Source organism: Sinohyriopsis cumingii, chromosome 1, assembly GCF_028554795.1.
Source record: "Sinohyriopsis cumingii isolate HCF-2022 chromosome 1, ASM2855479v2, whole genome shotgun sequence".
Lineage (NCBI taxonomy): Eukaryota > Metazoa > Mollusca > Bivalvia > Unionida > Unionidae > Sinohyriopsis > Sinohyriopsis cumingii.
In genome coordinates, this window is record NC_142961.1 from 165,066,733 (window position 1) to 165,092,124 (window position 25,392).

General features: G+C 33.5%; 1 protein-coding gene across 2 annotated transcripts in view; it reads right to left on the reverse strand.

Annotated features, from left to right (window-relative positions):
* LOC149808308 (uncharacterized) overlaps nt 1–25,392 on the reverse strand; it is a 56,755-nt gene that overhangs the window by 13,193 nt on the left and 18,170 nt on the right. For both annotated transcript variants that reach the window (XM_089975851.1, XM_089975852.1), the window contains exons 3-8: nt 20,345–20,423; nt 12,700–12,753; nt 12,220–12,265; nt 5,990–6,223; nt 5,301–5,423; nt 643–681 (exon numbers count right to left, since the gene is read on the reverse strand). In XM_089975851.1, the coding sequence (XP_089831977.1) occupies nt 643–681; nt 5,301–5,423; nt 5,990–6,223; nt 12,220–12,265; nt 12,700–12,753; nt 20,345–20,423 (575 nt within the window). The remainder of the gene's footprint in view (nt 1–642; nt 682–5,300; nt 5,424–5,989; nt 6,224–12,219; nt 12,266–12,699; nt 12,754–20,344; nt 20,424–25,392) is intronic.

Below are 25,392 nucleotides of genomic sequence, written 5' to 3' on the forward strand. Positions count from 1 at the left end.
AATCAACATATTTACTCCTTGTTTACCTGAATAATAATCCTGATATTAAGCTCATACACACAGAGAATAATTTAGCTATGTATTAGTTGTTGACATAAATGTAAAAAATTTTTTTTACAGAAGAATGTTGATCAGGTCAAGCAGAAATTAACTCGATTTTTGACAATGTCAAGTCTAGCATACAATGCTACATTACAATAGCATGTAATGAAACAATAATTTTTTTTTTAAAGTAACAAATAAACAATTAAATTACATATACACAACACAACAAATTGACAACATACTTCAGTCCAACCTTCTGGTACCTTAGTAGACTTTATTTGTTTTCCTAAAGTGAAGAGTAGCTTTCCACAGCAAACATATATTTGCTTTTGCCATCAAAGCTGTATTTATCAAACTTACCTCCAATATGACTCAGTAAAGAAGAAAATAAATGATTAGTTTTCTTGCTGCTTAATAACTGAATTTTACAGCAATGCAACTCTGGACACTCAAATCAAAAGACTTCCGATGTTAACAATATTGTTAATATTTAGATGAAGACAAGATAATGTTCATGATTTCAATAAGCAGTTAAACCAATACATATTGGTATTTTCCAGTATTGCTGTTCAAAGATGGATAAGATTATTAGTTTACCTTATAAACAGATCGCTTCAAGCCAAAAGCATGGTAAATCTGAAAAATTCAATTATCATAATCTTAATAAATATATATATATATATATCACTTTATAAGAATGCATACCAAGTTTCCTAAAGCAATAGCCTGCAACTAGTGCTCACATAAAACAGACAACAAACATGTCAGTTCACTTCTCAAAATGAACTTTCAGTATGTTTTCATCACCAAAGCAACAAAAAAACATTAGCTATTTATCTCTCATAAGCTAGCACCAAAGTGTTTCCTTTTGTAAGTCAGAAGCCATTTATATTGTTTCTAAAATTATCCCAGATTTGATTCATTCATCCTCATCTGTTAGCACAGTTCTCGTCCTCTAATTTATGGTGCTTTGTTATACTGAAATGATTTGTTTTACTTTGGCAAAAGCATTTTTTAAATACATCCTTGCCTTGTATTTTCAAATTACCATATTAAGATGCAACACTAGTCTAGCAATTACATTTTATTTCCAACATATGGCTGTCAAACATTTTCCAAGCCTACAAATTTGAAAATGATGCAAATTTTATTGTTATCTGCAGAGTAAATTCATCTACTATTCATCTGCTTTTCATATTCCACCACCATCGTTAATTCCAAATCTAAATTTGGTGCATGCTTATCTCAAAAAAGCAGTGTACACAAAACTGATGCATTTCAATCCATATCCCAGCAGTGTACACAAAACTGATGCATTCCAATCCATATCCCCAGTGTACACAAAACTGATGCATTTCAATCCATTTCCCAGCAGTGTACACAAAACTGATGCATTTCAATCCATTTCCCAGCAGTGTACACAAAACTGATGCATTTCAATCCATATCCCAGCAAAGCAGTGTATGCAAAATAAATGCACTGCAATGCATATCCCAGTAAGGCAGTGTACAAAAGACTGTTGCACTGCAATCCATATCCCAGTAAGGCAATGTACAGAAGCACAGATGCACTGTAATCCATATCACAGCACAGTGAATTGCAGATTATTCTGAACCCTGAGTTAAGAAACAAGAGTCCCTAAAAGGAACTGAAGGTATACTGGCTTTAAAGAATTTCCAGGAAATCAAGATTAGACCATTTCTTCCTTTTAACTGCTGAATGTTGAAACTATCTCTAATATTTTTCAAGAATGACAAGACTTTCAAATTAACTGCTGTGGTGGACATACTGGACACCAGATTGGCAACATTTTAATTTAGACCCAACAAGACATCCCTAAAGGTTTTCTAGCTGAAACCCCATGCAGATATTTTTCTGTTCCTCTGTAGTAATCAAAACTAGATGTTAAAGATGGCCACTGTGGTGACCATTCTTGACATCAGATTGGCAGCATTTTCATTTAGTATGAAATATACATCATTAGAAGTCTTTTGGTGAATGCACAATCTCAAAATTTCAGCCATCTAGGCGACAGTGATAACAAGATTTTCAAGATGGCCATTGTGGTGTTTACTGAGTTAAGTAAATCCATTTATGTCATGGGTGAATTAAGCATTTGGTTTTTGTCCTTAAAATAAATGTATTCTCTTTCTGGAGATTATAGGTAACATGTAAGCAATGATACTGGCCTTTCACCTTGACTCCAAAGTCAATACGCTTCTTTCTTATCCCAATTACAAGGATTTCCACATAGTCTGATCCAGTTGGTGGTGTAGTACAAATGTTGCTGTGTGGAAACTATTTTTCTTGTTAAAGTCAATGACCGTAACCATTTCATCTTAAAATTGACAGGCTCCTTCCATACTCCACATGCAAGCTATCCACCAAATTTGGTCCAGGTATGAGATGTAAAACAAATGTATGGTGTATTAACTATTTTCATTTTTTTTCAGTCCCAGTAAACTTGACCACTGACCCCCAAATCAATAAATGTTTTTGCTACCCCAAGTGCAAGCCATCTACAATTTTGGTCAAGGCATGTGATGTTAAACCAATGCTAATGTGCAGAAAGCATTTGTATTTATTTTTTGAGTCACTGTAACCTTGACCTCTGATATTTAACCCATCAAATCAACCAACTTTTTAACTCCAAGTGCAAAATCCACAAGTTTGGTCCAGGTTTGTGATGCAGAAACTAATACTATTGTGTAGAACCGTTTTTATTTTTCCAGTCACAGTGTCCTTGACCTCTGGCTCATTGACCCCTAAATCAATAGGCTTCTTTCTTACCCCAAATGCAATTCATTCAGAGTGTTTGGTCATGGCATGTGATGAAGAACTACTGACACTGCATGGAAACTGTTTTTCTTCTTTCAGTGGTGGAGACCTCTAACCTTTGATCCTGACATTGATAGAGTTCTTCCTTACCCTAAATGCAAGCCATCCACAATGTCTGGTAAGTGCAGATGATGCAACCTATTTCTTTCAGTCAGTGATCTTATCTTTGACCATAGTACCTTGAAATCAATAAATTTCTTCCTTACTACAAGTCTAAGCCACCAATATTTGATAAATGCAGATAATATAAAACTCGAGTTATTCTGCAGAATTGATACTGGTAACAGACAGATGGATGGATGGACAAAATCATAACTTAATAGTCTCTGCCTTATGGCAGATGTATAGTGAATATGGGGATAGCTCTTAAATTGTTAGCGGACACAATATCTTCTCAAGAAAACAAGCCAAATTTCATGAGGATATCTCAAAAGTTTAGGAGACATTAAGCAAGCAAAGTGTGATGGACTGACAGTTAAACAGCTGGACATGCAGACTCCAGTATACCCTCTAAAACTTTGTAGGAGTAATAAATGGCGTCTGCCTAATATCTTCCTTCAATTGGCATGCAAACTTACACAGAAGGCACAATGAAAGCTGCAGGAAATCAGACAACGTTCATAAAAATCAAGTAGCAATAAAGAAGACATATCTATTGCAAGTTATATTTTTATGTATACCTATCTTATATCTATTATTTTCATAATAATAGTTTTCGTAAGGGTCATTTAGTTAATGACATTTTCAAATGCTAACATTCAGTGAATGGGCTTGTACTGTAAGATGAGTCATGTACAGTGTGCCAATTGTTTCATTCATAAAGATTCAAGGTTGTGTAAAAGGCCAGGCTGACCTAATTTCTAATTAGCCAGCTGACCTGTTTACTGATGAAGTATTTTGAAATGACAAAAAAACCAGCCAGAAGTTCTTTGATAGACTCAGTGATGAAAATTTAATAATTAATTTATTGTTAAAATGATTTCTGCCATGCTTGTGTTACATTTGTTAAGACAAGCTATGTGACATGGTTAAATTAAATCCATAGTAGTTAACAGCCAAGCTATCTCTGAATTCCCAGTGAATATCATGTCTATAAGCTTCATATTTTTATCATTCATAAAATGTTTCTGCTGATGCACTTTCATGTGTACAGAAGTACTATATATATATATATATATATATATATATATATATATATATATAAAATCATTCATATATATATATATATATATATATATATATATATATATATATATATATATATATATATAAATCATTCATGAAACATGTTCCTATGCAATATTAATTATATGTATTTTTTGACTAATATGAAAAGAAAGTTTTACTGCATAACTCGGTCTTTTTTAAAGGTTATTTAGTTACTGACATGTTTAATGCTAATATCCAATGAATGAGTTTGTACTGAAAAAGATGCATATACAAAGGGTGAGTCACACTATTAAGTACAAGCAAACATGTGATCCAACAAGAATGTGAGATCTGGCAAAAATCCAGGCTGTTCTAATTTCATATTAACCAAAATTAAAACAACTGATCTGTTTATAGACAGAGAATTTTGAAATAACAAGAAGATTAATTCAAAGCCTAATATTGCATTCTAACTATTGCATATTAACATTCTAAGCAAGAGAATTTAAAACTTACTAATTAGTATTATCAGTATAGGAAGAATTAGTTATTCACTGAGAGGAATTTATTTATTTAAATCAATCAAATCAATGGAATTATAGTGCTCTAAAATTCATTTAAAGACTATTTGGATATACAATAGCTGTATGGAATAACTAAGAATTCATTTTAAGACATTTGGATTTATAGCTGTGTTGGAATTACTGTGTATTCATTTAAAGACATTCTGGGATTATATCACAGTGATTTCTTTGGTACTGCTGACACATCAAAACATTACTGATCTTCATGCGGAGTACTTTGGAACTCATTTGGATTACTTGAAACTATTGGAATTGATAGAACATTTAGGATTTTTGGATTTCATTCACCATACTGTAAGTTATTTTAAATTCTTTTACTTGTATTTTAGGAAATAAGTTAATATTTTCCATTATACAAAACCTGTTGGTTTTGCTCTTTCTTGTTACTTATTTTAAGACCAAGGAGTAGTAACAATACTTTGGAATAATGATGATAAGATCCATTCTGTAAGATTTAAAGTTGCCTATATACTGGGAGAAGTAAAATCCAAATATTGAAAACTATTAGTGAAACAGACAAGAATAATTACAAAAGAGAGTTACATTCTTTAAAAATGCAGGAAATGCACATTTTCCTTAAGTTTCACAATTCTACCATGGGAAAAGAATGTAACAAACATAAATAGAATAAAAAATCTAAGTCAAATAGACAACTGAAAATTTGGAGATACAAAAAGATTATACCTGTCTCCCTGCATCTAGTAGCATGTCAAAAGGACACTGTGTCTCCTGCAGCCATTTTAAAGCCCCTTCTCTTAGTCCAAAAGAAATGATGATTACTTTTCCATTCCTACTGCAAATCTCATCCTGTATGACACAATTTGCATTAAATGTATTGCCATATATTATTAACATTATTATAAATTAGACTTGAAATGGTAGATAAATATACCATAAGCTCATCTGAACTCTTGGTGGCATGCACCGAAAATAAGGCAGTATTGAAATCTGAATGTTCCTCAATAACAAGAACCTATTTTGTCAGAAGATATTCATACTGGAAGTGACAGGCTAATTTCTTGCCGTGTCGGTGGCAATATTATGAGGAACATTTGCATACAAGGCATAAATAAATGGAAGATATTTTCTTTTCCAGTGATCATATAAGATGTTTTATCATATGGTACAATACATGTAATATTGAAAATCATATATCATCATCAAATATAATTTCCATACCAACAAAGTGATGCAATTCTATTTATTACTTATGGTCACCAAAATTATTTAAATCTTGTTGTCAGTATAACTCCTCTAGGAACATGTTTTGGTGTTGCACTGCTTTATGGGGTCACTTATATTTATATTATTAATAGTGTAGAATGTGACAATTGAATGTAAATAGAAGTCAGACAAAACAGTCTAGATTATACCTGATGACTGATGACATCTCTCACATGATTTCGTCAAGGCAGTCAAGCAAAGTGTCGAAGTAGTATTAATATTAGATTTTCCTGCCCTGCAAACTTATGTAGACTGGTTGAATCGCCTGTTCTAGCATCTTGCAGAGTGGCATCCATTGGACCAAAGTCATCAAGCTGGACTGTATCACCAATATTTGCCTCTAAAGTACTGTCAGTCTCTTGCAAAAATGTGTCCCATTGTGCCTGAAATACACTGATGTCACCCATTATCAAATCCTAAAATATGACACACACATCCTTCAAAATTTTTCGCTCTTTGAGTGGATGCCCTTAAAACTCCTTTAAAATAGATTTTACCTTGAAGAGCCCTTTAATATTTTGCAAAACTCAGTAAATTTTATGCAGCCATAACAATATTCAGGTACATATCCAGGGCGCCCCTGGTGCAGGATGATAGCAAAGTGATAACAGTACAAAGGCAGAATTTTATCATCAAAGAAAGTTGTTGATGTTGTAGGGTTTAACACAATTTTTCAGCACAAGATAGGCAATACATGGTGGCCAGTATAACTAGTGGAGGAAGAACCCTGGAAAACCTTGGGAAGAGCCACCGACCCACGAGAAGATACTGGCAAGCTTTCTCACATACACATGTTTAGCTGAGCCTGAGACTCGAACTCATGCAGACAGAGGTGAGATGGCAGTGATCTGTAATGGTGAGACCACTCAGCCACTCAGGGCCCCCCATCAAAGAAAGAAAGAAAAGTTGGAAATATTGGATGGAGTACACTTCCCTTCAATGCGAAGACTCATCTAACTTGCTTAATGGTAGAACTTCCAGAAAATTACGAGACCTCTATTCTGTCAAGAGCATGCAACTCTTCATGATTGGAAATAGTAACTGAAGTATTAATGGAATCAGTCACTAATCGCTGTTACGAGAGGAGATCACTCTAACCTAAACCTAGCCTGGATTTGCAAGGTAGTAGTAGTTCTCCTAAGGTATTATCATTGGGTAACATATTTGAAGAAGAAATGTGCAAGCATGAGATCTGGGAAGGAATGAATGATGAAATTAAGTGTTTTGCCATGAAAGTGTGTGGGCCTTGTCATTGAATGTCTCAGGGATTAGCATTTAAAACGAGAAGTTGGCCTGATTTGTGAAAATCCATCCTTAAAAAGGGTGTAATTTTCAAAATTTTATTGAAGCTGCTGTACTGCAGTTCAGAGAATCTGAAAAAAAAGTGATTCTGATAAAATCAGTGGACTGTACACAACTACTAAGCGAAGCTGGTAGTGTCTTGTGTGTGGTATCATTTCAATGATTTTCAGATAACTGATGGTGCTGGTGGGCCCTTGGTGGCCAAGTGGCTTAAAGAACTTGCCTTTACTGATTAGTGTCATCAAACCTCTGTCCACATCATTTTGCATCTTAGGCTCAGCCAATGTAGGTATGAGAGAGAGTTTGCCAGTAGTATCTCATGGGTCTGTGGTTCTTACCAGGTTTTTCTGGGTCCTCCCATAACCAGTTATACTGGCAACAATGTTAAGCCTATCATGTGCTAAAAAATGGCACTAAACTCACAACAATAACAACACATGAAAATTAGTTCAGTGCCTTTATAACAGTTCTATAGGTAGATTCCAAATATATGATAAAAGAGCTTTGAGAACATTTGAAATCCATCAATCAAAGTGTTTTGAAGAAAGCTGAAGAATGCGTGTCTCTCCTGAAATACTGAGTTCCCATATATGTACAAGCTACAGCTTAGGATGCAGAAAAAAGTATATATTGGCCACTTCTAGTGCATACTCTAAAATCTGTTTTACCATTATTTTCTTAGAAAATTATTGGCAAAATTGCAATTAATGCTATAGAATAATTATTGTAATCATTTTCCACCTAGTCTTTGAGAGTAGGGAATAAAACAGTACCCTTGGGAAATGGAATGTGTGTGTGTGATTTGATTTTTAACATAGCTTTAATAAGATTGTAGTCATATCGCAGTGTGGCAGTTTATAGTGATGTCAAGCTCTGGGGCATCATCCGCAGACATGTAGCATGATGTCCAACCCTGTCATATTATCCTGACACCAGGCCGACCTGTCGTAACACTAACCTCTTAATGCTGAGCACCTAGTGAGGCAGCTGTTAGTACTATTTTTATAAGTTTATGGTATGACTCGGCGGGGTTCAAACCCGTGACCTCCCGCATCCAAGGCAGATGCTCTAACCACTAGACCACAGAAGCAGTGGAGAGGGAGTAAAACAGTACTTATGGGTGGAGGAATAAAACTCTAATAAGTATTTTTGCAATAGTTACCATAAAAGGCTATTACTCTGCTGAACAATGAATGCTGACAATAAACTCAGCCAAGTTCCCATTCCAAATATGGGTGCAATAAAATAATAATCAGGGGATTACTTGTGCAAGAAAGAAAGTGGGTAGGGATGAAAATGATTAACATTAACTCAGCTAAACAATGACACAATAGGCTGACATGCAAACACAACTGTTATGTATATTTAATTTATTTATTTGTTTGATAGCTTTTAATTTTTTTAAATTCTATTACAAGCTATTGTAAGGTAACTTTGTTTACTGGATTTGACATTTTCTAGAAATTCAGTTCTATTTGACCTGACTGTTTCATATAAACAACTCATAATAGAAACACTGTATCTACAGGGTTCATACTGAACCATAAATGATAAATTCAAAGACTTTTCCCAAACTTTCAAAGACCACAAACAGAGATTTCCAAGACCTATTTTTGCTAACATTGTGTATACAGGTTATATGAGAAAACAACGAATGCCAAATAATACAGTATTGTTTACTGATTAAAGTCAAACTATAATTAATTTCCAAAAATAGCATTATAATGATCTGGAAGATAGGTTAACATTTGTTATTTTTTCAGAAATATGTAACATACGTGTCATATTTAATACAAAGTAAATTGTTCTCTTAACAGACATCAGCACTGCTTTAAATGCATTATTATATTTGCTTTTTTTTTCTCTTCAATCATTTTGGAAAGAGATGCCACCACTGTCATCTTTTCCTCTGCTCTTCTCCTAAGAGCATTTGACTCTGTGACAAGCACAATGAGTCCTTTTAACTCTGCCTCTTCTGCTTTCTGTACAGAGGAAGCATGTAGGCTGGCAATGTCAGCTTCAAGATGCAGCTTTTTGTCTTTAAGTTCTTCCACTTCATCCAAGGCTAACTCCCGTTTCTTTCATTTTTGGTTTTTCTTCTCATCCTTCTCCTCTGCTTTCTTCTTATCCAGATAGGCATGGTGCTTACGTCTTGCAGAGGAGGCATATGTCATCATTTCATTGCTAATGACGATTTCCAAAGGTCCACCTGCTTTTCTCATTGTGTCAATGATTAGCCTTTGTGCTCTGAGGCTTTCACTGCTGAGGTTCTCAACATATACCTGTTTGTTGACAGAAAATCCTCTCTCCACTGTTGCCTGCCCATGTGACAACAACATTTTCTGGAGAACATTCCAAAGTTCAACATATTCTTTTCTTTTAGAAAGGACAGAATAAAACACTTCATCAAGGCTGTCATCTGTTCTATTGAAGCATTTCAAGGGATGATTGTCCGATTGGATAACTTCATCCACTAATTTTCCGTACTGAGTCAATATTAAATCACATCGGGATTCTACTTCTCTTCCTGTTTAATGAATCTAAATGAAAACAACTTCATGATGTATGAAAGTAATTTTTAATTCGGTTTTACATGTTAGTAAGAAAAGCTATTTAGACACAAATTACCATTTAAAAAATGGCTTCTGAAAAAGTGAAATAAAATATAGGGGTACAAACAAACGGGGATGTATAGTCAGACTATAGATACACAAATCAATTTCGGCAATGTGATTTTTAAAAAAAAATTGTTTATACCACTGGGGAAAAAGGTCGAGGGTCGGCAATGAGAAACGGGGACATTCCGTCAACTGGAAACACATTTTTTCATTCTTTTTTTTTTATTTGCCTAATCAAATGACTTGACTTTCTACAGTTAAAGCTTCACAGCACACGTTAACGCCATTTTTTTTTTTCTCGCAATTCAAGAACAACAACTCTTGCTTAACTTTACTATAGTGTAAGCAAGTGCACTTTGAAACTGTTTATCCGTGAATTGAATTTATTACAATTGATGTTTCTATATTAAACCAAGGAACATTATTATGTAGAACAAAATTTTCGAAAATGATTTTTGTCCCTCAAATGTGTTAAATAAACCGACGGTATAAGTAAATTTAAACGGGCCCTCTTTTGCCATATCTCCCAAATCATCAAACTAAACAATATCTTATTTTATACCTGAAAAGTAATGAGTTACCATTATTTTGCCCAAAACTACCAATAGCTTATACTTCTGCATCTTTGTTCCACTAAATGAACAGTATGTAGTTAACTAATTTGCAACTTACCTTTGGCATGACTTGTAAGGGCTCCTTTGATCGTCTTTTTACACAATGTACAAAGCGCCTTTCGTTTACATAATTTATCCTTTTGCAGCCATTCCTAGTATTTCTCTTGTTCAAGCCAGATATCGTTGAAAGAGCAAAGACCTGGCATTTTTAAACACTGAAGATGTAAATCGACTGAACAAATTTTGAATCCTCCAGCGTAATACTTTCGCGCACTTTCTACGTAGAGTGAATTAGTGTAATGAACATTTTGATTGGCCAAAGCTGATGGACTCGTCCAATCAAATTGAACGATTCGTCAAAAGAAAGAAGCCAGGAAAACCAGCTACATCCGAAGCTAACGACCTTAGGCAATTTTATTTGTATCTTCCTTTGATGAAGGGTGTAGCCGTCTTGCTTTGATGAAGAGTGCATGTGTTATTGAAGTCGCCGCCGAGGCCAACTTTGGATGGCCAAACAAAGCCTCTTCTGTTATTGCGGCGGCAATAAGACTGAACGGGTCATCAAAAGAACGAAACCAGGATAACTAGATTACATCCGAATCTAACAACCTCGGATAATTTTATTTGTGATTCTGGAAAGAAATTACAAATTTTTGGGTTTATTTCAATTTTCAAAGACTTTTAAAGACCTCAGGGTAATATGCTCGATTTTCCCAAACTTTCAAGGCCTTGAAAATGCTACCTCATTTTTCCCAAACTCTCAAAGACCTTCAAAGACCGTACGAACCCTGATCTAGTTTCTGACATTGATTCCAAACCAGTGACTTCTGGTAATCAAGTATTATTTATATAAAAAAAAATCTTTCTCAGAGTAAGAATTATTGTGTTAAGTCAAGGCCATACATGGACGACGTGATATTTATCATGTAACAAACTTCCAATTCTAGAAGGCTGACCCCACCTGGGAATCTGTTTTGCATCTTAAGTTAGCCTTAAACATAATGTTTTGTATAGAAGTAGTCAGTGTGCTTTAAACTGCTGACACGTGTCACTATGATCAGTTAGAACAGTTTTATTTTCTTCAAATTATTGGAGTTCAAGTGATTATTTTTCCTGGAAATACTAGTGCTCTAAATTAATTCTTAATCAAAATTTATACAGATTTCAAAAACTGGAATAATATTTTCAGCGATTCAACAAGAGACTGTTGACACTGCAGCACATCACTGACTATTAATGACATTATCGTCTTCCATTTTGGATTTCATTGTAATTCGAACTCAGTTTCATTCAGAACGTTTTATTACTAGGACTTCTAATTTTTAAATCTTGGATTATTTTTAGATTTAATTCATATAAGTGTATGTTTTTCCCCTCATTTTTCACTTGATATTCTAGGGAAATAAATTGTTAAATTTTACAAAGCTTGTTGTCTTCACTTTTTTCCTGTTTCTTTTTGTAAAAGCCTAGACTCGTAACACATCCAAGATCTCATCATTTTAAAACTGCACAACAAATTTGACAAAATTAAATAATTATGGTAATTATTCTTTGAAAAGAAACGTATGTGGGTTTGACACTCGGGCTTATAATTTTGCTAAAATGCACAATGCTGAGAATAAAAACTTGGCCATGGTGTCATCAAGCTGCATACCAAAATTTCATGGAAATCTAACTATAGTTAACTCATAATGTGATGGATGAATAGAAGGACAGACAGATGAACAAGCCCAATTTAATTTCACCTTGTCTACGGAGAGCAGCAGACAAAAGTGAAAAACAGAATGATGCCTAATAACAGAACATAACCCAATATCACAATAATCATGAAAGAATTTCACTCACTTCTATCTCAGTTATCTCTTCAAAGACTTCTTGTATCTGTTTATTCCTAAAGAACAGAATAAAATCAATTATTCAAATGTTGATGCACAATTTTTATAAACACATGGATAATCCCTTTGTTACGAGCTAAAAATGTTTGAAATATTTACTTTGTTTATACAAACATTACATATCAAACCATATTACACCATAAACTATTACTAATAAAATTAACAAATTTTGTATACATATTGAACATTATACACTGTGATAAAAATATCAGATTCAATATTTTGTAGCCTGAAATAAGAACAATACCTCATTTGATCCTGACTGAATAAAACTGAATAAAAATTGCCTACAGAAAGAATACATCTGTCATGATAAAACTTGTGAGCGGATGCTTTGAAGACAGCTCTATGCTATCATGCACACAATAAATTTGGAAGAATATTTCTGTAAACATGAATTAATAAAGTGTTTAATTTGTTTTAGACTTACCTAAAATTATCCTTAATAATCTTCTCACATTCCACTTTTGTCTTCACTTTCAGCCTGTTTAAAAATAAAATAAAACACCAGACTGACTACCAGCATACCAAATTCAACCATACAATCTATTTTCAATTTTTAAAATTAAATGTTAGGGCAGTTGTAAATATGTAATTATATCAATACACATGAATCTACAAATAGCAGTTGTGCTGGCCATGGAATCATTTTTTATAATTTTATAAACCTGGGCATAGCATAGAATTATGCACCATATAAAGCCAAGAGCATAATTATCTAAATCTGCTTCATAGTCATCAATATATATTGTAATACCTTTATGGTATTATGAATGGAGTTTTGCATGTAAACAGTGTCCATTCAAAATGTCATGAATATTTGATGTTAAATGGTGAGGTGTGAAATGATGCTTGATCTAAGGACTGTAGAAATAAGAATCACCTCATTTTATTCATCACTTGCTATTTTATTTTACTGTAATCACTAATTTTTTCAGCCAAATCAGATGAAATCTTATATCTTTGCATTTAGGCGACTGAGCAGTATGGCTGAAGAGCATCAATATGTGCTGAATGATTTGATTCACTTTCAGATTTCTGAAAACTACACTACCATTGGCTCATTCAAAGGTCACCACAATATGACTTCTATGGGGTCACTGTTTGACCTTCACATATGACAGTGATCTTATTTTAATCAGATTGGGCTGAACAAATCCCATAAACCAATGTCTAACCAAACATCATTGACAAGGGAAATTCTGGTTGTGTTGGTAAAACTTTAAAAAACATATGAGAGGGATAAGTCAGTTTTTACCACAGCTAGCATGTCAAACAAGAGACTCAAAGTTGGGTTGATATTGCCTACATGGCTTACATCATTTAACAGTAGACTGGTCTGATCTTGCTGACTTGGCTTACATAACGTAACAGTGGATCATTTCATTAAGCTGGCTTGTGCAGTATTGCAAGAACACAAGCTATATAAACAATCTCTGAAACATTACATCATGCTAAATTTTACATATTTTACTATATCTTGATAATAATCTCTTCTACAGATAATGGCATAATTAATAAGTACAGTCTCTTTGTCATAATCAAAGATATCAAAGAAATGATCACAAATCATTTACCAAGTTTTATAGAAACTGGATGCAAAATATAAATGAAATCTTATGACCTAAAAAGGTAGCAAGCGGTGCCAACCAAAAGCAAGGCATCTCATTACAACATCCTGTATGTGAAGTCTGATCAAAATCAGACAAAAATATTATCTGGCTGAGTGCTAATCAGATAAAGAGTTCACCTCATTAAAATATGTGGATCCTGTTCAATTTCTAATGTCCAAAATCTTGATGTATAAGCCATTATTCCAATTCTGATGAAAAATTGAACCAGTATTATGGCATATCGAGTGGCAATAATCTCAGCTAGTTAGATGAAGACCACCTCATTAATATGCCTGGATCTTACTCCCATAATCAAAACTGTCCAAGATTTTGATGACATAAGCATATATTCCAAGCCTGATCAAAGCTTGATCAGAAATACCTCAAGAGTGGTCACAAGTTCAGGTAATCTGATGCAACATTATTACATTAATATGCATGGATCTTTCTCATTATTGAAATAAATACAAAATCTTGATGACTGATCAAAATTAGATAAAAAATACGGCTTCCAGCTGTAACAAGCTCAATTGATGTCTATTTAGTAGATTTTGAGAAAATGTTATTTAAGGGTCTTTCTACATTTTGTAACTGGCACCATATTTGATAGTGGATTGTGCATACATTTTGAAATGCTTTCATGCCAGGATGCTCTCTGACAAGTTTGGTTGAAATTGGTCTAGCAGTTTTTGAAAAGACATTGAACAAAGGCAACTGATCATGGATAGATAATGTACAAAAGATGTAGGACCGCAGCATAAGCTTACTACCAGGTAAGCTACTTATAATTGAAACAGAATCGACAAACTTGAGTTACGTTTAAGTTATTGTGATTTAAAAGATGCTCTCTTATGAACAGTTAGTACCCATCTCTGGTTCCAAAATTTATGGACTGAAGTTTAAAGGAACTTATGAAAAGTCAACTACCATGAAAGTAACTTCTGAGAAGTATGTAAAGTTGACAACCATATCTACATTGGCCACATGCAAGAAATAAGTTATGATTAATGGGATGACCACCACACATTCCATGCCATTTAAACATTTTGACAAACTATCCATGTCATGTATCATTTGATCTGCCCAATTTTATCCCATTTTTTTTCCTTATTCATTACCTTTTTAAAAATATATAAATAACAAAATATGCTTATTGTAAGATGTGATACATTTTGTTATGCATTTCATAATGAAATACTTAAATGTATCATTAGGAGAAAAATTATACTGCTACTTTTGCAATATCATTTATGGATCTACTTTCTTTTCTATCTTGGAAAAGTTGGGCCTTATGTATGTTATTCAAAGTTGTTTCCATATTTAGTCCTATTTCATTTTTCTTCTTCTCCTTCTCTTCTCTCTCTCTCTCCTTCAGGTTGAACAGATCCTGAAATATGTCAAGACCGTATAAATCTAGTCTAGCATTTATGAAATCAATGAGTGTGTGCCATCAACAAAAGTCTAACACTAAACTCCAAGCAATAGTAGACAAATGGTACATATTTTGAAGAAAATCTCTTGATTAAATCTAGTAAAAATAAATTTAATTTGCAATTTGAACTCTCATCACAATCATAATCATATCTGAAAATGATGGAGAAATCAGGGATAGATGAGCACTGACTAAAAACTTAAATTAAAATTAGGCGACAAGTGAAATTTGGATGCAGCATTTGCAAGCTTGGAAAGGTCATGTTTGAATGTAGAAATGCATAAAGAAAAAAAATAACTAACTTCATTAAAATCTTTAGTTTCAATACGTTATACACTGAAGTCTGTGATTTTTCAACGGTACCCCCACACCAAAAATGTTCACTGTAATAATCCATGCAAGAAATGTGTTATGAAAATACAAATCTCTTATACCAAGGTGAGTAATTACACAAAATAAAGCCCTATATGTACAAACTAAATTTGTAAAATGTCACCGTTCTAAAATTATTGTAAAATTTCAAAACTTCTTTTCAGTGATAGTTAAACAGTTATTACTGTATTTCAATGTAATTAATTATTAATTTCAGTGTACGAAAAATCGTATATAAAATAAATAATTATCATTTGATGGTACTGACCGTGTACGAAAAATAAAGGGATCGTACCCGAACAAGTTCTATGGAACACATGCTACTCAACAACCTAACGGTACAAATGTACAAAGTAAACGTATATTTTCTGTCTCATTCTGCTCTCAACTCAAGAATCTAATTACAGTAAAAATAAAAGTACTCAAAGATTTTTGTTGTTATGTAGCTGTTATGTTGTGTAATGTTAGCAAAATGATTAAGATGGTTTTAACATTATGGGTATTATTTATTGGTAAATTGTACGCAATGATATGAGACCACATTGTCAAGAAATTAAGTACAACTTGTACTTTTACAGCAACAATAATCTCATCAAATTGCAATAAAAAATAAAGAACTTGAAATTACGTTTTAGTTAATGTGCATGAGTGCACGCACGTTTGTGAAAGCAAGAGAGAGATGAAACAAAATTTTGTCAGTGTACAAGACCGTATTTATTCAGAGTGTTTTTTTTAATTTAGCTTTGCAAAGAGAAAAAAGACTGTTACCTGACGATTGTGATAATCCTAATGTATAATGACCTTACTATATTCCATTATCAATAAACACCGCTAAATCAATAATTCATTCTTGCAACCACATGGCAGTGCAGTGTTATTTACACGGTAATTAAACATGCTTAGCGCTTTGGTTATTGCACTTCAAACCAGACTGAGTGCAAGAATCAACAGACGAGGTCAAATCAGTAAGGCTGCCAGTAGGGAAATGAGGCTCTCTTTAGGGAAATGAAAATCTGTCAACGTGCTATTGAAGCCATTGTCCATATAGCAGATGTTATAAGGGCAAGTGATCATACTCAATATTTGTTATTTGAACTTGCCAATAAAGATACTAGTAGGGTATATGATAGAATAGATCTGCAATAAAATTGTTAATTATATCCAAGTCAAAACAGAAGAAGCACTTAAATACGAATTGATTTAACGGAGTCCATGACTTTCATATTTACGACAGAAATTGACTAGGTTTTTATACTTTATGTTTGTATGACTATAATGAAACAATAAGACTAGTTGACCAATGGCCTGTGGTCTTTAGCATGTACTGAGATGTAATTTTTGTTGTATAAGAAAACATCAAAGGGCTTCCAAAATCATTTTAAATGCACATGGTGTTTTGTTATGGTGACGAACTTAATAAGGAGAACTGATTAATGATAATATATGTTCTGTGAAGGTCTTTGTCCTTTTGTTAATAAACACCAGTAGATATTGTAATGACAATAAGAGAGCTTATGCATCAATCACTGTATTTTCTCACCAACAGTTAATTATTAATTTTTGTAAAAACAAGATGGCAATATGGTAATTTTGATCTTTTTTACAATAGTAAATCTTCTTAGTTGAAATTTTATGTCTGATAATTTAATGGCTTTTTAGAAGAAGAAAAAATATATGATATGTACGAAATATTAGGATACATTTAAATAATTATTATTTTGATAACTGGATTGTGTACAAAAAATACATGAAATATGGTGATTGCATTGGCACAGAATGGAGAAATATCTCCATCGAAATTAATAATTTTTGCTTGAAAATTACTTAAGAAAATCTATCTACTCAATAAACACAGATACAGTACAGCTCATGTAATATTTTTTATTCCCCACATTGTGCAGAAGGGGTAGACACAAAGTGAAGAGCATTAAGAGAAAACCCTCCACCATCTCTCTCCGTGTCCTGATGGAGCTGCCGTGGCATCTTGCTGAAAATAGCTATGCATACCATGCATTCTCACAAGATGCATCTGATGACTACCACAGGCTGTATGTGGTCCTGATACAGTATATGTGGTTTACTGCATTTAACCCTAACAAGTGTTTTCTAAAAGCTAGAGAGAAAGATAGAGAGAGGCATTGATTTATCTACATTGTTATCACTTTTGGGAACAACCTGCTTACTTTTTGATCATAAAAAAGTGATCACTGTTATGTATATCTGCACTGTGTGCTTAACTTTTGTCCAAGATTTTAGAATGTACTTTAAGACTGTACTTTAAGATAATGGTCATTTGTAAACAACATGTTTACATAGTTAACTTTTGTCCATGGTTGTGGGTTATAAATAGATTGCATATATGGTTCAAATGTTCCAAGAACAAATTTGTTTTTAATTTGATTGAAATTTCCATGGAAACTGCTTATATGAAATATTTATTTCTTTATGAGCCTGGTAAACCTAATAATTATTTAATTACTCTTTTTAAGATAAATCTCTGGAATCCATTTGTTATCAGAATTTACAGACATAATGTGTTCAGGCATAATTTGTGAGAATTTGCTGTTGTTGTTGTTGTTGTTGTGTTTAATGCCATTTTTCAGCACAAGATAGGCTATACATGGCGGCCAGTATTAATGGTGGAGGAAGAACCCGGGAAAAAACCACCAACCCACTAGAAGCTACTGGCAAGCTTTCTCACATACCCGCACTGGCTGAATCCGAGACTTGAACCAGCGCAGACAGAGGTGAGATGGCAGTGATCCGTAACAGAGTGTGCTTTAGACCACTCCACCACTCAGGGCCCCAAATTTGTGAGAAAATTCTTTATCCAAATCATTCATTTTAATTAATGAGTACTGATAGATTTTGGATTAACACATTATTTTTAGAATTATTGTGAACTCAAAGACATTCTGGATTGCATTCTGGTAAGTCTCGGCCGGGGATTGAACCCACAACCTCCCACCTTTGAGGCGGATGCTCTAACCACTAGGCCACCAGAGCGGTATTATGTGAAATTAATTATTATATCTTCTCCACGTGTGCCCTATTATTTGCTCATTTTTGTGGGGGGAAATAATATATAAACAAAATGTTATCATCATAGAAAAAAAGTAAATCATATAGAATTTAAATTTAATGACCTAATCTTAACATTGACCTATTTCTTATTATTATGTAATTATTAATTAATAATTATGCAAACTTAATTGAGTAAATAATAGGGCACAAGTGGAGACAATATATACAAGCTAAATACCCTACATTTCTTAAAAAATAAAATCTATGAACATCTGAGATTTGACAATTTTCCACATTATTATTCATTTCAGCAATAAGTTGAGTTCCGATTAATTATGAACAATGATCAAACTTCCATTGTAGAAGGCAGGACCATAACTGGGGCTCTTAAGTACAATGTGCCAAGTCAGATGGCTTCATGTGGAAGATACACACCTTTCCCAATCTGAAACTGACATCTTTTCAATATTTTTTAACAGTGCTGACAATGACTGCTGCCTTGATTTCTGAAGAACAGCTGCTGAAGTAAAGTCTTTATTAGGGAGAGACCATTTAATTTTCTAAAGGAGGGAGGGGAATACTTGAAAACAATTGCATTGCTCTGATTTGTTGTATTTAAAAAAAGAATCACTCCATTCTTTTTATTTTACTTGAAAATTTTTTTAACTTGTGATGAAAAAATCAAAATGGCCCAGTTAGAAAGAACATTCTAGCCACATAAATTAAATGGTCAGTAACTTACAGTATATAGACAGTAAGAACTGAACTAGTTCAAAGTTGTATATATTCAGTCTTGTGACTGTGCTATTACTGCTCAAGAACTAAACATGCGGTGTGCATTTTAGTGTAAATTTAGTGTTTTCTGTTGTTTTGGCTTTGTTTAACATAAGTGAAATGTCATGTGGAATTCAATTGTCCATAACTCAGAGGATTATTCATTATTTATAACATAGGATAAATTTATGTTGCTGGCAAGAAGTTCAAGAACAGGTGCATTGCAAATTGTGAATGTGCAAATTTGTTTAAATATCTTTGAATCATGTAGGAGCATAAAATAATTGCAAAAGAAGTCGATCAACCTTTTCTAAATATGCATACAACGAACATGAGCTTACCTTATCCTCTATTCAGTTTTTAACGTTTGATATTTCCTCATAAAAGTTCATGCAGTTTCAGGTAAGATGAAGGAATTATTCAACAAATTTAAAAACTTTTCAAGGATAATACAAACCTTTTAAAAATTCAAGGCATTTTCATGGTGACCCTTCAAATTAAGGAGTTTCCAAGGTTGTATGAACTACATTTGTTATTTATTTATTTCTAATATGCATTCATGGTCATTAAGGAAAAACAGTTCAGTTGCATACTGAGCCATTCATGGAAAAAAAAGTCAAACTGAAAGGAAAGTTTATATTTATGTTCTAATATTATTTGATTATGCTAAAGTTTTTAAGTTTTTAAATTTTTTTGATCTTGTAAAATAAAGGGAAGCTGCAAAGCAAGTTGAATTCCAGCCCTGAAAATATTCAATAATATTATATACAGACCTTAGGCAGGCCATCTCTTTTAAGTATTTTATATAAGCAATAGATAATACATACTGTATATGTCTGCATTCTTTTTTTCTAACTGACCTCTCAAAGCAGTTCCTATAAGCTATGGCAAGTCCAAACAATTTTCCAATTTTCTCATTCACAAACTGATCTCTTGATGCTGAAATTACAAATAACCATTAAAGTAAAAAAAATTCACTTTCACATAGAATAAATTTAAAGTAGAATTCTAAACAGAAAGTTCTAACATAGATTTTATGTATGAATTAAAATTTATCCTATTTGAGACATAAATGTCTGCATGAAATTCTTTATTTCTTAACTATTTCAAATTGAGACAATATGTATCAACCCATTAAATCTTAATATAATGTGGCCTAAGTGGTTAGGATGTTTGCCTCAAATGCAGGAGGTCAGGGGTTTGAACCCTGGCTGAGACATACCAAAGTCTTAGAAAAAAATGCTACTAGCACATGCCTTGTTTCATGCTCATCATTAAGAGATTAGTGTTAGGACTGGTTGGCCTGCTGTCAGGATAATGACTGGGTGGTACACAATGCTACATGTCTGTGGCATGATGCCCCAGTGATAGACATCATTATAAAATGCCACACTGAAGACATCGTAGCAATGAGAACATTTAGGTTATTTTCCATTAAGTAATAGTTTTTTTGGGTGGGTAGAAAATTATAATTGTGACAGAAGGTCAATTAGAGGACTATATAACCTTACTGTTCTTTAAATTATTCACTCAAGCTTTAAGATCTTAGTAGAATCAGTTGTATTATTGTTGTGTCCAGAAATTCATTTGGCTAGAATTTATTAAAATTATTTATTCACTGTAAATACAGAGTGCTCGTCAAAAATAACATTCTTGGTAAACAGATTTTTGAATTTATAGTGAAATTTCAAATAAGGATTTAATTCTTGAATTGTATTATTATGATCCAACAAATGACTATTGTACATCACCATGACATGGGCCACCACAGACACATCAACAACTTCAGTGTTAATTTAATTTGGACATCCACTGACATTTATTCCGAGCTTTAATTATTAGGACCTGTGTCTGTAATTCTAGGATTATTTCAGACTTAATTCGCAATACCAAAGTTCCTTTTATTTTACATTTTCATTTTGCATTCAAGGGAAATAAATTATTTGTTGAATGTTATAAAGCTTGTTGCTTCTCGTTCTTTTCTATTACTTGTTTTAAGACCATAGAGTCATAATAATGTTGATAATATTTTATATTCATCTTCATCACTGCCGAATAATTTGCCAACTTGCTTGAAAAATTTGGCTGCCAATTGTAATTCTGATGTAATCTAAAAACTGAAATATTTATGTACAATGCATTAATTATTTAGTATGTTGGGTCTGTAATGTATTAGTATATGAATGTAATTTCAAATATTGATATAGTCCTAGATTTATATTTTATTGCATTATTTTCATTTGCAATATATAATATTGATCCTTTATGTACCTCCTGGCTTTTATTTATGCTCTGAAGGATGCCAACTTGCCTAGAAAGATTTCCGAACTAAGCACATAACATCAACGGAAACTATTTGGTCCTTACTGTTGATCTGATAATGCTGTTGTCATGATGACTCTTGACAGTACTCAATCAATTTACATTTTTTCAAATCTAATTTAAGCAAAGCAATGTTATATTGTGCAGCTTCCATAGACAGTAGACAAGAATCATGTTACTATGACTACCAAGTTTGTTCCATAAATGTTACCCATGGTGCACATATGTTAATTAGAAGTAATAAAATTATACATGATCATTTGATTGGAAATGTGGTAATTATTCCAGTTTAATTAGGTATTTGTACGTATACAATGCATGTAAATGCCATCCTCTTAAAAAAAACAATACACGAGAATCACTAATCAAGTTTTATGAATGTCATTGCTGTTCCATCAATGTTAAGTGAACTGCACACAGGCTGATCAGAAATACAAATTTTGATTGTGCTGAAAAAAGTCCAACTGTTAATATTAAGGATGATTTCAGGCATGCAAATTGGATAAACTGGTATAGAATTTCAGTTATATTTCTTAATATTATGGCCATTTAATGAAGACAAACAATAACATAAGATCAACAGACACTTCCAGTTTGTAAATGTTACATGTGGCTGGTTTCGAGGTCAGTAAAAAAAGACCATCTCATGGGAGTGCCGAGAAAATACTGGTGTTGTCTTGCTTAACTCTTTCATTTTAATGGTCATCATATATTTGCAATTAAAGATAAACAATTTACATTGCTTGGTCAGACATTTGTGGTTTAAAGTGTAATAATATTAGCATTCATTATTTGTCTTGAATCAATATTTTAACGATAGTAAATATCTATTGTGTCTAAAATACCTGTTAGCAGCACTATTTTGGTGGGTTTGTGTGTGTGTGTGTGTGTGTGTGTGATTTAGATTTTTAACGTAGCTTTAAATTTTTTTTAGTCATATCACTACAATGTCTGCAATGTAGCAGTTTATAGTGATGTCTAGCACTGGGGCATCATGCCGCAGACATGTAACAGCATGTCCCACCCAGTCACATTATTCTGACACCAGGCCAACCAGTCCTAACACTAACCTCTTAATGCTGAGCACCTAGTGAGGCAGCTGTTAAGTCTTTGGTATGACTCAGCCAGGGCCTGAACCGGCGACCTCCTGAATCCAAGGTGGATGCTCTAACCACTAGGCCACTGGAGTGGTCTATTCTGGTGGCATGTTACATGGTGTTGTGCAATTGAAGGTTATAAATATGAATGTCGTGCACACCAGTCAGTTTCTCTTTGACCGGCATCAGGTTTGTATGAAAATACAATATATAATGCATTGCTATATTGCTAATCAGTTTCCAAAAGTGACAGGGAATGTCATCATTCTCCAGACAAAAATTAATTTAAAGAAATCATACTAGAAAATATATATTGATTTCTGCAATATATAAATATTTAGTAAATTTTGGTACTAAACAAAAAAAAAGCCAAAGAGTACATGCACATAGAGATATAGTTCCTCCATAAAACTGACCCTGTCTCAGTACATTTGTATGACTCTATATTTTTTTGTAACAGAAATGGTCATCTATCTTGCATGATGATTCTATATATTTGAATTAATTTGTTATTTTATGAATATGTATACATCTTAGTAGCAAATTATATGTGATCAATATTATTACTTTATACAAATTCTTGAGACTGTTGGTTATAATTACATGTAATGAAATAAAGAAGTCGACCTTCCGGACCTGTTTGCAAATTTCTTACGTGACAAAGTACAAACCATTAGAGATAAACTTGACAACACAATTTCAATTGACTCATCGTCACCATACAGTTGGGATATAGAATTTGAGCGGCAACCATTAGCAGCCTTTGAATCTGTCTCTATGGATTTTGTACATACAATCCTGATGAAGAGTGTACCAAAGTCACGTGAACTTGATCCAATTCCAACATCAATGCTGCTTGAGTGCTAGGAACCAGTATTGTCTTCACTAACTGATGTTATTAATACCTCTCTCTCATCTGTGGAATTCCCACGACTTTTCAAAACTGCCATTGAAAAGCCTCTGCTGAAGAAACCAACACTAGACATTAACGATTTAAAGAACTACCACCCAGTTTCTAATCTCCCATTCATATCCAAAATCTTAGAAAATGTTGTTCTATCCGAGCTTGTATCTCATCTGAATTCAAACAGTCTTTTTAGCAATGTACAATCTGCATATCGCCCTTGCCGTAGTACTGAAACTATTCTTCTAAAAGTAGTTAATGACATTCTCTCTGCTTTGGATAGCGGAAAGATTACAGTCCTCACCCTCCTTGAGTTGTCTGCAGCATCTGACACAATAGACCATGATATATTACTTTACTGTCTCCAGCATGTATTTGGCATTCATGATACAGCCTTACTGTGGTTCCAGTCCTGCTTGGTCAACAGGACACAAATTGTGTCTGCAAATGGAATACACTCCAGCCCAGTTAATACATGTTGTTGTGTTCCACAGGGGTCTGTTCTTGGACCTGTTCTCTTCTCAAGTGTCACAGATCATCATCCAGTGTCTCACCAATTGTATGCTGATGACACCCAAATATACAAATCTAGCCACCCAACTGAAGTTGATGCTACCATCCAAGGTGTAGAGAGGTGCATTTCTGATGGATGACATGCAACAAGCTGCAGATGAATGATGATAAAACTGAGGCCATTCTGATCACAACACAAAGACTTTCTCATTCACATCCTTTATCTCAAACAATAAATATCAGCAACACCAACATTAAATTCACACAGTCAGTACAAAACCAGGGTGTTACTCTGGACAGTACTCTCACATTGCACCAACATGTCATGAACATATGCAGGGTTGCATATCTTGAGCTGAGATGCATCAGCTCTATTCGCAAATATCTTTCAGTTGATGACACTAAAACACTTGTGTGTTCATTAGTACTTTCAAGACTGGACTATTGTAACTCAATTCTGTCGGGTTCATCTCGATATCTACTCCAGAAACTTCAAAACACAGCTGCTTGGATCATACTTAGAGTACCACAATCAGAGCACACCTCCCCGCTGCTCTGTACAATACAGTGGCTATCCAGTCAATCCAGAATCAAACACAAAATTTGTTCTCTGTGCTGCATTTCACTGAACAACTCCAGTCCAATATACCTATCTGACCTCACCCTTGTGTACACACCAGCAAGATACTTACGTTCCTCTTCTGACAATCGTATACTCATTATTCCCACTATGAAAACGAAGTCATATGGACAACATTCTTTTGCATACCAGGGCCCAGTAATGAGGTATGAATTGCCCACTGAACTTAGACACAAAGACACAGTGATCCCATTCAACAGTGCTCTTAAAACTCACTTATTTTGACTGCAAGAACAAATTTAAAGACCTAATAATGTTTCCTACCTTAAATATTTTCAGCATGTTTTTATGTTTTTTAATTTCATGGTGTTTGTTTTTGTAATCATATCATTATATATGTTTCATATGTTACAGGTGTTGTCTAATGTTGTAAAGTGCTTAGAGCTTCTAAAGATTAGGCACTATACAAAGTCCTCATTATTATTATTATTA